The sequence below is a fragment of the Macaca nemestrina genome, chromosome 3 (genome assembly GCF_043159975.1).
Source record: "Macaca nemestrina isolate mMacNem1 chromosome 3, mMacNem.hap1, whole genome shotgun sequence".
Taxonomy (NCBI): Eukaryota; Metazoa; Chordata; class Mammalia; order Primates; family Cercopithecidae; genus Macaca; species Macaca nemestrina.
The window spans coordinates 138,548,711-138,561,194 of NC_092127.1; the positions used below are offsets into that span (position 1 = coordinate 138,548,711).

General features: G+C 39.1%; 1 protein-coding gene and 1 long non-coding RNA gene across 4 annotated transcripts in view; one reads left to right on the forward strand and one right to left on the reverse strand.

Moving 5' to 3' along the window:
* The window catches only part of LOC105477273 (USO1 vesicle transport factor), a 92,116-nt gene extending 85,673 nt beyond the window's left edge, over positions 1-6,443 (forward strand). For all 3 annotated transcript variants that reach the window (XM_011733716.2, XM_011733719.2, XM_071093511.1), the window contains 4 exons: positions 1,413-1,511; positions 3,214-3,321; positions 4,528-4,743; positions 5,436-6,443. In XM_011733716.2, coding sequence (XP_011732018.2) covers positions 1,413-1,511; positions 3,214-3,321; positions 4,528-4,743; positions 5,436-5,525 — 513 coding nt within the window. In that variant the 3' untranslated portion in view covers positions 5,526-6,443. The remainder of the gene's footprint in view (positions 1-1,412; positions 1,512-3,213; positions 3,322-4,527; positions 4,744-5,435) is intronic.
* Positions 1-12,484, reverse strand: part of LOC139362400 (uncharacterized) — a 39,578-nt gene that overhangs the window by 21,536 nt on the left and 5,558 nt on the right. The gene's annotated exons all lie outside the window — the stretch shown is intronic.

Below are 12,484 nucleotides of genomic sequence, written 5' to 3' on the forward strand. Positions count from 1 at the left end.
TATCTGACCTTTGTTGAAAAAAAGAATCACTTATCATTGAGGATTTTCAGGTCTCCAATATTTGTTCACAATGTTTTATTTGTGTGGGAAGGTTAATATGCTCTTTTGGTTTTATTAAGTCTACCTATACTAGAACTGTATTAAAATTAAAGGGAATTAAGTTACTAATACATAGCCTTAGTTTGTAAATCCTAAGTAAAAATAAGCTATTTAATTATGTTTCCCAGTGAAACTTTAATATTTTTATAAAAAGCAAATTGCCTTTTATTTTACTTTCTCCAGTTTACTTACTTTTATAAACTTTAGATTGTTAAAAAAAGTATGTATTTTTTAAGGGACAGTTGTGTTTTTTATAATATATAGTAAAATACTGTATACAGAAAACTATAACTCATTTTAATAACTAAACAAAATAATTAAATTAGAAAAGCCATAAAGGTACATGATAGAAATTTTAAAGAGAACCAAAAGAAAAGAGCCTTTAATTTGCCATTGTCCCACCACTTATCAGTGTCTCCAGACATTACCAGATGTCCTCGGAGATTGGGGGATATGGGGAGAAATCACTCCTGCTGAGAGCCATTTTTATAATTGCCTTTCTTTTCCTATACTTTTTTGGAGGGAGGAGAGGGTGAGAAGTTTGGAAATTCAACATTAATAAAAACTTTCAATTAATACCCTGGTTTTCATTATAGTACTACTGCTTTCATCTATGTTTGGTGGTCCCTAAAGATGTCCTGTTTTGTCCAGCCACATAATAAACCTCAAGTCTTCATCCAGGAAAGGAGGAACGGTTGCCTGATACCTAAGATTGAGACAGGGATCTGATGATCTATTTCTTAAATAGTCTTTTAACCAGCCGTGCAGTTTTTAACCTCATTTTTATCTGTACTTCCAGAGGTATCTAATGATACCAGTTCCCAACCTTTCTGGTAGTTAATGCATTCATTGTAAGTCAGGTACTATCTTAACTTTCTCAGTGGTCATCCTAGCTTTCAGCTTTCTCAGGTGTGCTGAGTTAGTACCACTGTTACTGGCTTTCTCAAATTCCCCAATTATATTGCTCTCTTATAGAAGAGAGCAATATATGTTTTTGTTTGTGTAGGTGTCTTCCTCTCTCCCTCCCATCCTTCCTTTCTTTATTCCTTCTCCCCTCCCTTCCTCTCTTTATGATTTTTTTTTTTTTTTTTTTTTTTTTTTTTTTTTTTTTTGCGGCATGGGGGTTCAGGAGGGAGCAGAGGTAAATGAATGTGTTGAATTTTCCGTCTTGAACCCAAAGTTCAAGAATAGTGTTTTAGAGTTAGATTTTAAGACTAGGAAGTTGTAAATCATTTTTTAAATGTCTCTGTAAATATTTCCTTGATGAAATTAATACCATTTAATGTTATGACTCAACTATTTTTGTCTCTTAGGAACTGGCAACTTTAAAGTCTCAGTTAAACTCACAATCTGTGGAGATCACCAAACTACAGACAGAAAAGCAGGAACTGTTACAGAAAACAGAAGTGTTTGTAAGTATTTTCTGGTTTTCCTCTGGAAGGTAATAAAAACAAGGTTGATGTATTATTTCTTAGCCACAATGAAAAAGAAGCAAGCTCATCAGATAGCATCTTCTCTTTAGATTACTTACTAGCCGGTGTTTAGTAACATAGGCTTTATATTCATGGTGGCAATCCTTTTATAGTCAGTCACCAGATTAGTTTATTCAAGTACTTAGTAGTTTATTGTGCTGGTATCACATTCTATTTCTGTCCCTTCAGTCCAAGCTGGCAGTTTTTCTGCTGTCATAAAATATTCAAAAACCCTTATTGTTTTCTCCAGAACATGCTTTCTCATACTTTTGCAATACAGGTAAACTGACAATTTTCCAAATCTTCTAATTCTGATTCTTTTTTGCTTAGCAATTCCTTCTTCAATTTCTCTCTCTCTTCTCTCACATTTTACTTTAAGCAACAAGGAGAAACCAGGCTGCACTCCAACACTTTGCTTGGAAACCTCAGCAAAATATCCAAATTCATTATTTACAAAGTTCTGCTTTCCACAAAATACTGCAACGCTATTTGGCTAAGTTATTTGCCACTTTATAACAAGGATTGCCTTTCCTCTAATTCCCAGTAACGTGTTCCTAGTTTTCATCTGAGACCTCACCAAAAGCACCTTTAACATTCATATTTCTGCCAGCATTCTTCTTCTCACTATGACCATGAAGCTTCTCTCCAACTCCGTTCTTTTCTTTCTGAGCTCCACCAGAATCACTTAATCCATATCTCTACCAACAGTCTCATCAAGGTGATATAGGCTTTGTCTACCATGCACCTCAAAAATTCTTACAGCCTCTACTCATTACACAGTTCCAAAGCTATTTCCACATTTTTAGATATTTGTTGTGTCAACACCCCACTTCCTAGTATTTTAGAAAAAAAGACAAGGAAAGACTGAAGAACTGTTATTCAGGAGTGCCTTCTCTAGCACTTGAGAAAAGATTTGCTTTTCACTAATAATGATATTTGGCTCCATTTATCTACCTATCTAGGATAATAGTATGGACTTACAGGAAATTTATGAAGGAAAAGCTTTGAAAAATAATCTGAGGCCGGGCGCGGTGGCTCAAGCCTGTAATCCCAGCACTTTGGGAGGCCGAGACGGGCGGATCACGAGGTCAGGAGATCGAGACCATCCTGGTTAACACGGTGAAACCCCGTCTCTACTAAAAAATACAAAAAACTAGCCGGCCGAGGTGGCGGACGCCTGTAGTCCCAGCTACTCGGGAGGTGGAGGCAGGAGAATGGTGTGAACCCGGGAGGCGGAGCTTGCAGTGAGCTGAGATCCGGCCACTGCACTCCAGCCTGGGTGACAGCGCGAGACTCCGTCTCAAAAAAAAAAAAAAAGAAAAAAAAAGAAAAATAATCTGTTTATTAAATGCTGGGTTACAGTTACATTAGAGCTGCCTTGCTGATTACTTTTCTGGGCTTAATTACCTTGAGGCACCTTAGCCCAGCCTTCCTCGTACTCTTACGAGATTTGATGCTCTTCCATGTGGGAACAGCTCGTCTGACAGTGGAGAGCACTTTGTTGCACATAAATACATGAGGAATTATATTTTCTGTTATTGAAAGTAAAATATCAAAAGGCAAAAAAATTAAATAAGCACTTTGGGAGTTCATGTTGATTGTAATGTTTAAGAGACATCTTTTTTTCCATTTCTAATTTCAGGCAAAATCAGTTGAGGTGCAAGGAGAGACCGAGACTGTAATAGCCACCAAAACTACTGATGTAGAAGGAAGACTGTCAGCATTATTACAAGAGACTAAAGAGTTAAAGGTTTGTTTTTGGTGCAACTTTTATTTACTGTATATAATATGAAATGAACTCTAGGAAATGTTATGTATCTTTCAAATTCTTAGATTTATGAAGAAAGCTAATGATGTGCAATTTTATCTCACAACATTTTCACTCCTATATTGATGATTTAAGATGACACAAATGAAGATTTTTTTGTTTCAGGTGGTTTTTTTTTGTTGTTGTTTGTTTTTGTTTGTTTGTTTGTTTTTTTGAGATGGAGTCTCGCTCTGTCACCAGACTGGAGTGCAGTGGCACGATCTCGGCTCACCACAACCTCTGCCTTCCAGGTTCAAGCGATTCTCCTGCCTCAGCCTCCTCAGTAGCTGGGATTTCAGGCACCGGCCACCACGCCCAGCTAATTTTTGTACTTTTAGTAGAGACGAGGATTCGCCATGTTGGCCAGGCTGGTCGCAAACTCTTGACCTCAGGTGATCCACCCACCTCAGCCTCCCAAAGTGCTGAGATTACAGGCATGAGCCACCACGCCCAGCCTGTGTTTTCTTTTTAAGATCAATATCTAATCACAATAACAAAACAAGGAGCACAAATGTAGCTAATACACAAGCCACATGTAGATTTTCCATAAGCTGTGGAACACAGGAACATTAAGTCCTGTCAGCATATTATTGTGTGAAAGAGACATCAGAATAAGTAACATGAAGAAAGGAATGAGGTCACATTAAGGAAAATAATGTATAATTGTGCTTTTTGGATTGTGGCCAAATTATTTTTAAACCATAGATTTTTATTTGAAGCTATTTTCTTTTCATTTAATTGTATGCTTGAAATTGGGATTAAAAAAATTTTTTAACTTGAGCTTCAAGTTCTAAAATTCTGGTGCTAATCAGACTTACGCTGTAAAATGCTTTGTATTTCTGTTTACTCCTCTGATTATCTGAAATGGTAATACTTTTTTTTAAGTCTCTTAAAGGTTTTTTGAGGAATAGCTAACTAAAACTATTTTTTGGATGTTCAACTGTTTTTTGGCAATAACCATTTTAGATGAACAGTCTAACAAATTCATGTTACTGTGTGTGTTAAACCTCCTATACCCTTAACCTCCATCCCTAAATTCCTTAGGTTGAACAAGTACAGTGATTTGTCATAGAAAGAAACTATTTGTTAAAAACTCTAAGAAAGTGAGTGCTAATTTTAGATTCCTGCCTTTCACCTTTCTTTTCCTAGAATGAAATTAAAGCTCTGTCTGAGGAAAGAACTGCCATTAAAGAGCAGCTGGATTCATCTAATAGTACCATTGCCATTTTACAAACTGAGAAAGACAAACTAGAGTTGGAAATTACAGATTCTAAAAAAGAACAGGATGATCTCTTGGTGCTCTTGGCCGATCAAGATCAGAAAATACTGTCATTGAAGAATAAACTCAAGGATCTTGGTCATCCAGTAAGATTAAAATGTCTCCAAAAATGATTTGTATTATGTTTTAGTGTAATGCATTTAAAAGATTTTTAATGTAGCATGGAAAAGTTGTGCCTATATTATAGGAATGGATATGTAGGTTCATGAATATGGTACCATCTGTACTGTTTTCACTATTTTCATTGAATTTACTTAATACACAGATTAGGTTCAGTTTTCAGTACTTATACACTATTTTCTTTTGGACCTTAAGCCTAGAAAGTGAATTCATTTGATTGGTAACAAGACTGTTGTCACCCACGTGTGTCATTATCTTTTGCCATGTTTGGTTCAGATATGTGTGTAAAGAGGTGTAGCCATTTATCAGCAAAGTTAACTGATATGTCTCATTCATATTAGAAATGACAGCCTTCGGCATCAAATCAAAGAAATCAGATGGCTTATATTCTAATGTAGTTACTAGAATACAAAATTTGTCCGGGCGTGGTGCTCACACCTGTAATCCCAGCACTTTGGGAGGCTGAGACAGGAGAATCACTTGAACCCGGCAGGCAGACATTGCAGTGAGCCGAGGTCGCACCATTGCACTCCAGCCTGGGTGACAAGAGCAAAACTCCATCTCAAAAAAAAAAAAAATTATCAATAATATATATTGTTAAATGTTGAATGTGACATAAACAGATTTTCACAATATTAAATACATCTTTTTCCTCTAGGTTGAAGAAGAGGATGAACTTGAATCTGGAGACCAAGAAGATGAGGATGACGAAAGTGAAGATCCTGGCAAGGACCTAGATCATATCTAGCTTTAAAATCTCTAGGAACGATAGAGATTATATCATAATTCCGAAGATGGAATCTAAACTTTGGTTTACCTCCACGGAAAATAAAGATTTAGAAACCAGGTGGAAAACATTCACTATTAAGACTATTGATATATTTTTGTAATGTTGCCACCCATGTTGAAAACCTTAAAACTAAATTTATGTAGAACATACATCTTTTATTTAAATCCATCTGAACTGTCCCAAAATATAATTTGCAAAGAGCTTCAGACACCAAAAATACACCATTTTAAGGCATGTGGTGGCAATGCTATTTGCCTTAGTTCATTGGTTGTTTACTTTGCAAAATTTGTGACTTTTAAGTACTAACACATTTGATTGAATGTGTATTGAATTGGAATTATTATTTCTGAATTCAGTGTTTGAGTCCTTAGTTGATGATTTTCTTTTAAATAAATTAGTTTATTTAAAAGCAAGATAGCCTGGGTTGGGAATTAGTGTATATCATCAGCCCTCCATCTAATGTGATTGCTAAGATGTGCAGGATAGGAGAGCTTAGAATGAGTGCCTTGACACCTACATATGGCTGCATTCCGTACCTCAGTGAAGAAGCCGAAGGATGCTGACACACAGTGATGTGGAGGGCGTTCAGGAGAAACTTTTGCAACAGTGTATTAATGTGATTGGTTTTCTTTTTGTTTTAAGCTAAACATCTAAAACAAATTTCAAGTTAACAATTCATACAACTCAGATTTAGTATTATTGTTTATCATAAAACATACTATGTTCCTAGTTTTAAAAAGACCCAAACTATGATTTATATAATTTATTGGCATTTTTGCTGAATAGGTGTAAGTCAGATAATAGATTTTAAAAAAGTAAATGAGGCAATGTGTCAAAATTTAATGTTTCATAATAAAAATAGATACGTTCACTTAATCCTTGGTCATGGTTCCCTTTTTTTTTACATCTTTTTTTTTTTTTTTTTTTTTTTTTTTTGAGACGGAGTCTCGCTCTGTGGCCCAGGCTGGAGTGCAGTGGCTGGATCTCAGCTCACTGCAAGCTCCGCCTCCTGGGTTTACACCATTCTCCTGCCTCAGCCTCCCGAGTAGCTGGGACTACAGGCGCCCGCCATCTCACCCGGCTAGTTTTTTTTGTATTTTTTAGTAGAGATGGGGTTTCACCATGTTAGCCAAGATGGTCTCAATCTCCTGACCTCGTGATCCGCCCGTCTCAGCCTCCCAAAGTGCTGGGATTACAGGCTTGAGCCACCGCGCCTGGCTTTTTTTACATCTTAAAAGTATTTTATTCATAATAAAAGGCCAGTGAAAATGATGAGGCAACTCCTCTTATTAGGGGTACACAAGTATAACTGAATGTTAAAAACAATCTTCTTTAAAACCAATGATTATGATTCCCTAAGATTGGAGGGGGTTAGTTTGAAGTACAGAAGTAGAAGAGGTTGGAAAAGGGTTTGGATGTTTTTAAATTCAGCACTGGAGTTCTTGGCAATGAGTTCCTGTTAAAGAAGTGGGTTTACTTAAAGACAAGATAACCTGGGCTAGAAAATAACATATTTATCTGCCTTTGGGATATCTCCCAAAGTGCTGGGATTATAGGACACAAACTTTTGAAAGAGAAGGAATATCACTGTCTTGATGAAGGAGACAGCTGTATGTTACAGAGCACACATGAATGCTGCACTGTGCCCACATTCCACCACTATTGCCATCAGAAAAAGAACTACATTACTATCACCAGACCAGCTAAGATAGGGGAGGTCTTCCTAAAGTTGACACCACATAATGAACCATGAGTTAATGACTACCTTTCAAGCTAATGTACGGTTAAAGAAAAATGGATCAGGAGTGAGAATTTGTAAATACAAAGTACCAAAGATCTTCATTAAGAAACATCAGCAGAATCAGTGCTGCTGTGCCGAACCCAGTCACTCAGGATGGCTTGGAGTAGGGAAGACAGGAGGCCTCATAGCTGCACAGTTCAGCCCAGAGCCAAAAGGGACATCTTCCTAACTCCAGCTGTAATTTTTTGCCTGGATTGCTTCTAGAGCCTCCTAAACTGGTCTCTCACACCCCATGCTCCCACCATTCTCCATCTTCACCACAGTGAGCTATGGCAGGTGCCAACTGTTTGGAGTCCTTAGTACAGTAGATAAGATTCTTACCCCTAAGGTGTTGGTATTGGGAAATGGAGCCCTTGGAAGATGATAGGGTCTTGGGGACAGAGGTCTCAATAATGGGATTAGTGCCCTTATGAAAGAGGCCCGGAAGAGGCACCTTGCACTTCCACCATGTGAAAGTAGAGTGAGAAGATGGCTGTCTATGAGGAAGTGGGCCTTCACCAGACAGCAAATCTGCCAATGCCTTGATCTTGGACTTCCTAACCTCCAGAATGGGATACGTAAATTTCTCTTGTTTATAAGCCACCTGATCTATGGTATTTTGTTACAGCATTCCAAACAGACATGACAGATAACATAAATTCTGCTTTCTCCTTTCTCACTTTGCTTTTGCACATATCTTTCCTCTGGGTCAGCCCTCTCATTAAAGGCAGCGTCCGTGTAGCAAGGGCTACAGTAGTGGAGCAATAATCATAAAGCATGAAACCACGTTTGTCCTTATGATTTGAAACTTATTCAAGTGTAGTTTATACCTCTAGCACCCCCAAAAGAAAAGACTAATTACCCAAAGTTACTAAAAGAGGTAAAGCGACAGCCCACATTTTTATGGGTTGAGTTACTGGTCCAAAATTATGCTAACAGAAAAAGCAAACCCCTTATGTTTCATAGTTTCCTTACAACCAGTTAAGGGTGTCGTGATGCTCATCAGAACTAGTGATATTCACTGGTACAGCAAAATGTATTAAATCATTTAGCTATAGGCATTGGGAATATAACGGTGAAAAAGACAAAGTCCCTTTCCTCATATAACTTACATTCTGAGTGTAAACACACAAGAATAAATCCAATAAAAATTCTACACCTTTACTTTGTTTCCCCCAACTTTTTATTTTATTTTATTTTGAGACAGAGTCTTGCTCTGTTACCCAGGCTGGAGTGCAGTGAGGCGTTCTCAGCTCACTGCAACCTCCGCCTCCTGGGTTCAAGTGATTTTCCTACCCAGCCTCCCCGAGTAGCTGGGACTATGGGTGCCCGCCACCCCGTCCGGCTAATTTTTGTATTTTTAGTAGAGACAGGGTTTCTCCATGTTGGCCAGTCTGGTCTCAAACTCCTGACCTCAGGTGATCCACCCGCCTCGGCCTCCCAAAGTGCTGGGATTACAGGCGTGAGCCACCACACCCAGCCCTCCCCCCACTTTTTAACTTACTGTTTATATCTTACTGTACTGTCTATGTCTTGGAAAGTTGTAGTTATTATTTTTGATGGGTTCATCATTTAGTCTTCCTACTTAGAATAAGAGTGGTTTATACACCACAATTACAGTGTTATAATATTCTGTGTTTTTCTGTTAACCTTCAGGTGGTTACTTACTGCTCATGAACATCCTTTTCTTTCTGACTGAAGTACTCCTTTTAGCATTTCTTGTAGGACAGGTCTGGTGTTGATTAAATCCCTCAGCTTTTGTTTGTCTTGGAAAGTATTTTCCCTTCATGTCTGAGGGATATTTTCACTGGATTTACTATTCTATAGCAAAAGTTTTTTTTTTCCTTCAGCACTTCAGAAGGTGGTATGTCATGTCACTCTTGGTCACAGGCCACAATCAAGGTATCAGCCAGGTTGTGTACTCATCTGTAGATCCAACTAGGAGAGAATCTGCTCCACAAACTCACTGAGGTTGTTAGCAAAATTCATTTTCTTATAGCTGTACAACTGAGGGCTTCAGTTTTTTGCTGGCTGTTGACTGAAGTGGGCCTTCAGCTACTAATGGCCCTAGAACCCCTAGTTCTTTGCCTAATGGGCTTCCTCAACATGCTCACTTGCTTCATGAAGCTAGAAAGACTGAGTCTCATACAATGTAATGTGATCACAGGGTGACATCCATCACCCTGCCATGTGATGTAACACAATCGTGGGAGAGATTGCCTATCACTTTTGCCATATTCTATTGGTTAGAAGCCAGTCAGGTCCTACCCACAGTCAGGATAGGGCATCACACGAAGGCATGAATACCAGAAGAAAGAGATCATAAGTTGCCACATACTTTTATTTTCTTGAACCCTAATTATTAGTCTCAAGATGTTTTCAAAATAACGTAGGGGTAGGGGGAACTGGGGAGGTACAGTTGATACGTTTAACACAAATGTTTGTGTGAAACCCCACCCACCTTATTTAGTTTCAGACTGAGATCCTTGCAAATGGACAACTAAATAGGTCAAAGTACCTATCATTTAGTCAATAAGAAATATAACAGTGGCCAGGCGTGGTGGCTCAGACCTGTAATCCCAGCACTTTGGGAGACCAAGGCGGGCGGATGACTTGAGGCCAGCCTGGCCAACATGGTGAAACCTCATCTCTACTAAAAATACAAAAATTAGCCAGGTGTGATGGCGTGCACCTGTAGTCTCAGCCACTGGGGAGGCTGAGGCACAAGAATTGCTTGAACCCGAGAGGTGGAGGTTGCAGTGAGCCAAGATCACACCACTGCATCCAGCCTCAGCAACAGAGCAAGACTGTCTTAAAAAAAAAAAAAAAAAGAAAGAAAGAAATGTAACAGTATAGAGAGATGTAATAGTGTAAAGCTGTCAACCACAATTTAGATATTAGTCTTGTAGAAATTTGTATGTTCAGGTCAGTTCTCTGACCTTCATTTCCACTTTGTTGTCTCTAGTATCTCAAAGACATCTTACGTATGACATCTGGTCCTCTCTTATGCTTATGTGAGTAATTTGGCACCATCTTTTATCCAATTGCACAAACAAGACAGCTCAGACTCATCTTTAATAACTACCTCAGTTTTGGTCTGAATGCCTAAAAAGTTCTCGTATTTGTCCATCTTCTTCGTCCTCCTGGTATTCTCTCCTGGCTCTTAAGCACTTGCTCTAACTGAAAGGGCCGCTTGGCAAGAAACCGGGGCAGCCTCCCACCAACAGTCAGCAAGGAACTGAAGCCCTCAGTCCAGCCACTCAGAAAGAGCTTCAACCTGCCCAACAGCCACTAACTGAGCTTGGAAGCGGTTCCTGCCCCAGCTGAGCATGAGCTGACTGGAGCCCTGGCTGACACCTCGATTATAGCTTTATGAGAGACCCTGAAGCAGAGGTCCCAGCAAAGCCATGCCAGATCTCTGACCCACAGACATTGGGAGATGGTGTGTGTTGTTTTAAGCCACTTAGTTTGGGGATAATTTATTTTGCATTAATGAATAACAAATACATATGAGGTAGTAGTACATAGTACCTAGTTATCTTTTTTTAATTTTTTTTTTTTTTTTTTTTTTTTTTTAGAGACAGGAGTCTCACTATGTTGCCCAGGCTGGTCTCAAACTCCTGGGCTCAAGCAATTCACCCACCTCAGCCTCCCAAAGTGTTGGAAGGCTGTGAGCCACTGCACCCTGCCCCCTTTCTTTTTAATGTCTTTCACAGTTTTGGTAGTTTTTACCACCACGAATTTCTACCTTATGTGTTGGGATGAAATCTGCTTTCCGGTGGCTCTATTTGTTGATTGTAGTTTGCTTTGTTATGATCCTGCAATCTTAAACAGCAAGCAGGCACCCTCTGTGCCTGCCCCCAGGCAATCTTCCCTGCTTTTTCAAGTGTTGCTTGGTGGTTCCTTGAATAAACTCTGTCTGTGTATATTGTACCCAGATTGAGCAGAAAAGACAATCACCTCCACGTTCTCAATACTTTCCTTGTCTGAAAGCCACTTACTCCATGCGAAGCAAGGCTGGTAAGGTGCTCAGTAAATGTTGGCTATTAAAATCATGTTTTCCCGCCGGGCGCGGTGGCTCATGCCTGTAATCCCAGCATTTTGGGAGGCCAAGGCAGGTGGATCACCTGAGGTCAGGAGTTTGAGACCAGCCTGGCCAACATGGAAACCCCGTCTCTACTAAAAATATAAAAATTAGCCAGGTGTGGTGGCATGCACCTGTAATCCCAGCTACTCAGGAGGCTGAGGCAGGAGAATCACTTGAACCCAGGAGGTGGAGGTTGCAGTGAGCCGCAATGGTGCCATTGCACTCCAGCCTGGCCGACAAGAGCAAAATTCCATCTCAAAAAAAAAAAAAAAATTCATGTTTTCAACGTAGTCCAAGATTTTAGTAGCTTTTTAGGAGACACTGTAGCATTGCAGACTTGTTGCCTGCTTATTTTCCACAGGTGCTGTTGTTAAGCAGTTTTGTATTTGAGCAGCTGTTCTTTTTGACTCCCAAGGACGCTCCGGTTTAAATTTCAACTTATAAAGTTCCCTACATTGCTGCAGCTTTTCAGGCTCTTTTTTATATTCTGACTTTTATCATAAACACTTCATATTCTCCATCTCTAAAGAAAAAAACTGGTGGAGTAATTGTTTTACCCTGTAGACCTCACCATGTTATTGCCACAATTCAATATGCTCATGCAGTGGATAACTCATAAAATTTCAGGTTTTTTTTTTTATTTAAGATCAGTGATAACACATTACATAATTGAGATTGCTTATGGATTAGAAGTGCTATTAGATATCTAATAAAGATACAGAATAAACATATAATAAAGATCATAGGATTCTGAACCTCATATATCTAAACACCTTTAAAATTTTCTAATCTTATAATTGGTATTTTTCTTGTTGCAAAAGTACAGTATTAATTTGTCTTAAATCATAATCTCTCAAAACTTTCATATTAAGACAAGTAAATGGGCCGGGCGCGGTGGCTCAAGCCTGTAATCCCAGCACTTTGGGAGGCCGAGGCGGGTGGATCACGAGGTCAGGAGATCGAGACCATCCTGGCTAAAATGGTGAAACCCTGTCTCTACTAAAAATACAAACAACTAGCCGGGCGCGGTGGCGGGCGCCTGTAGTCCCA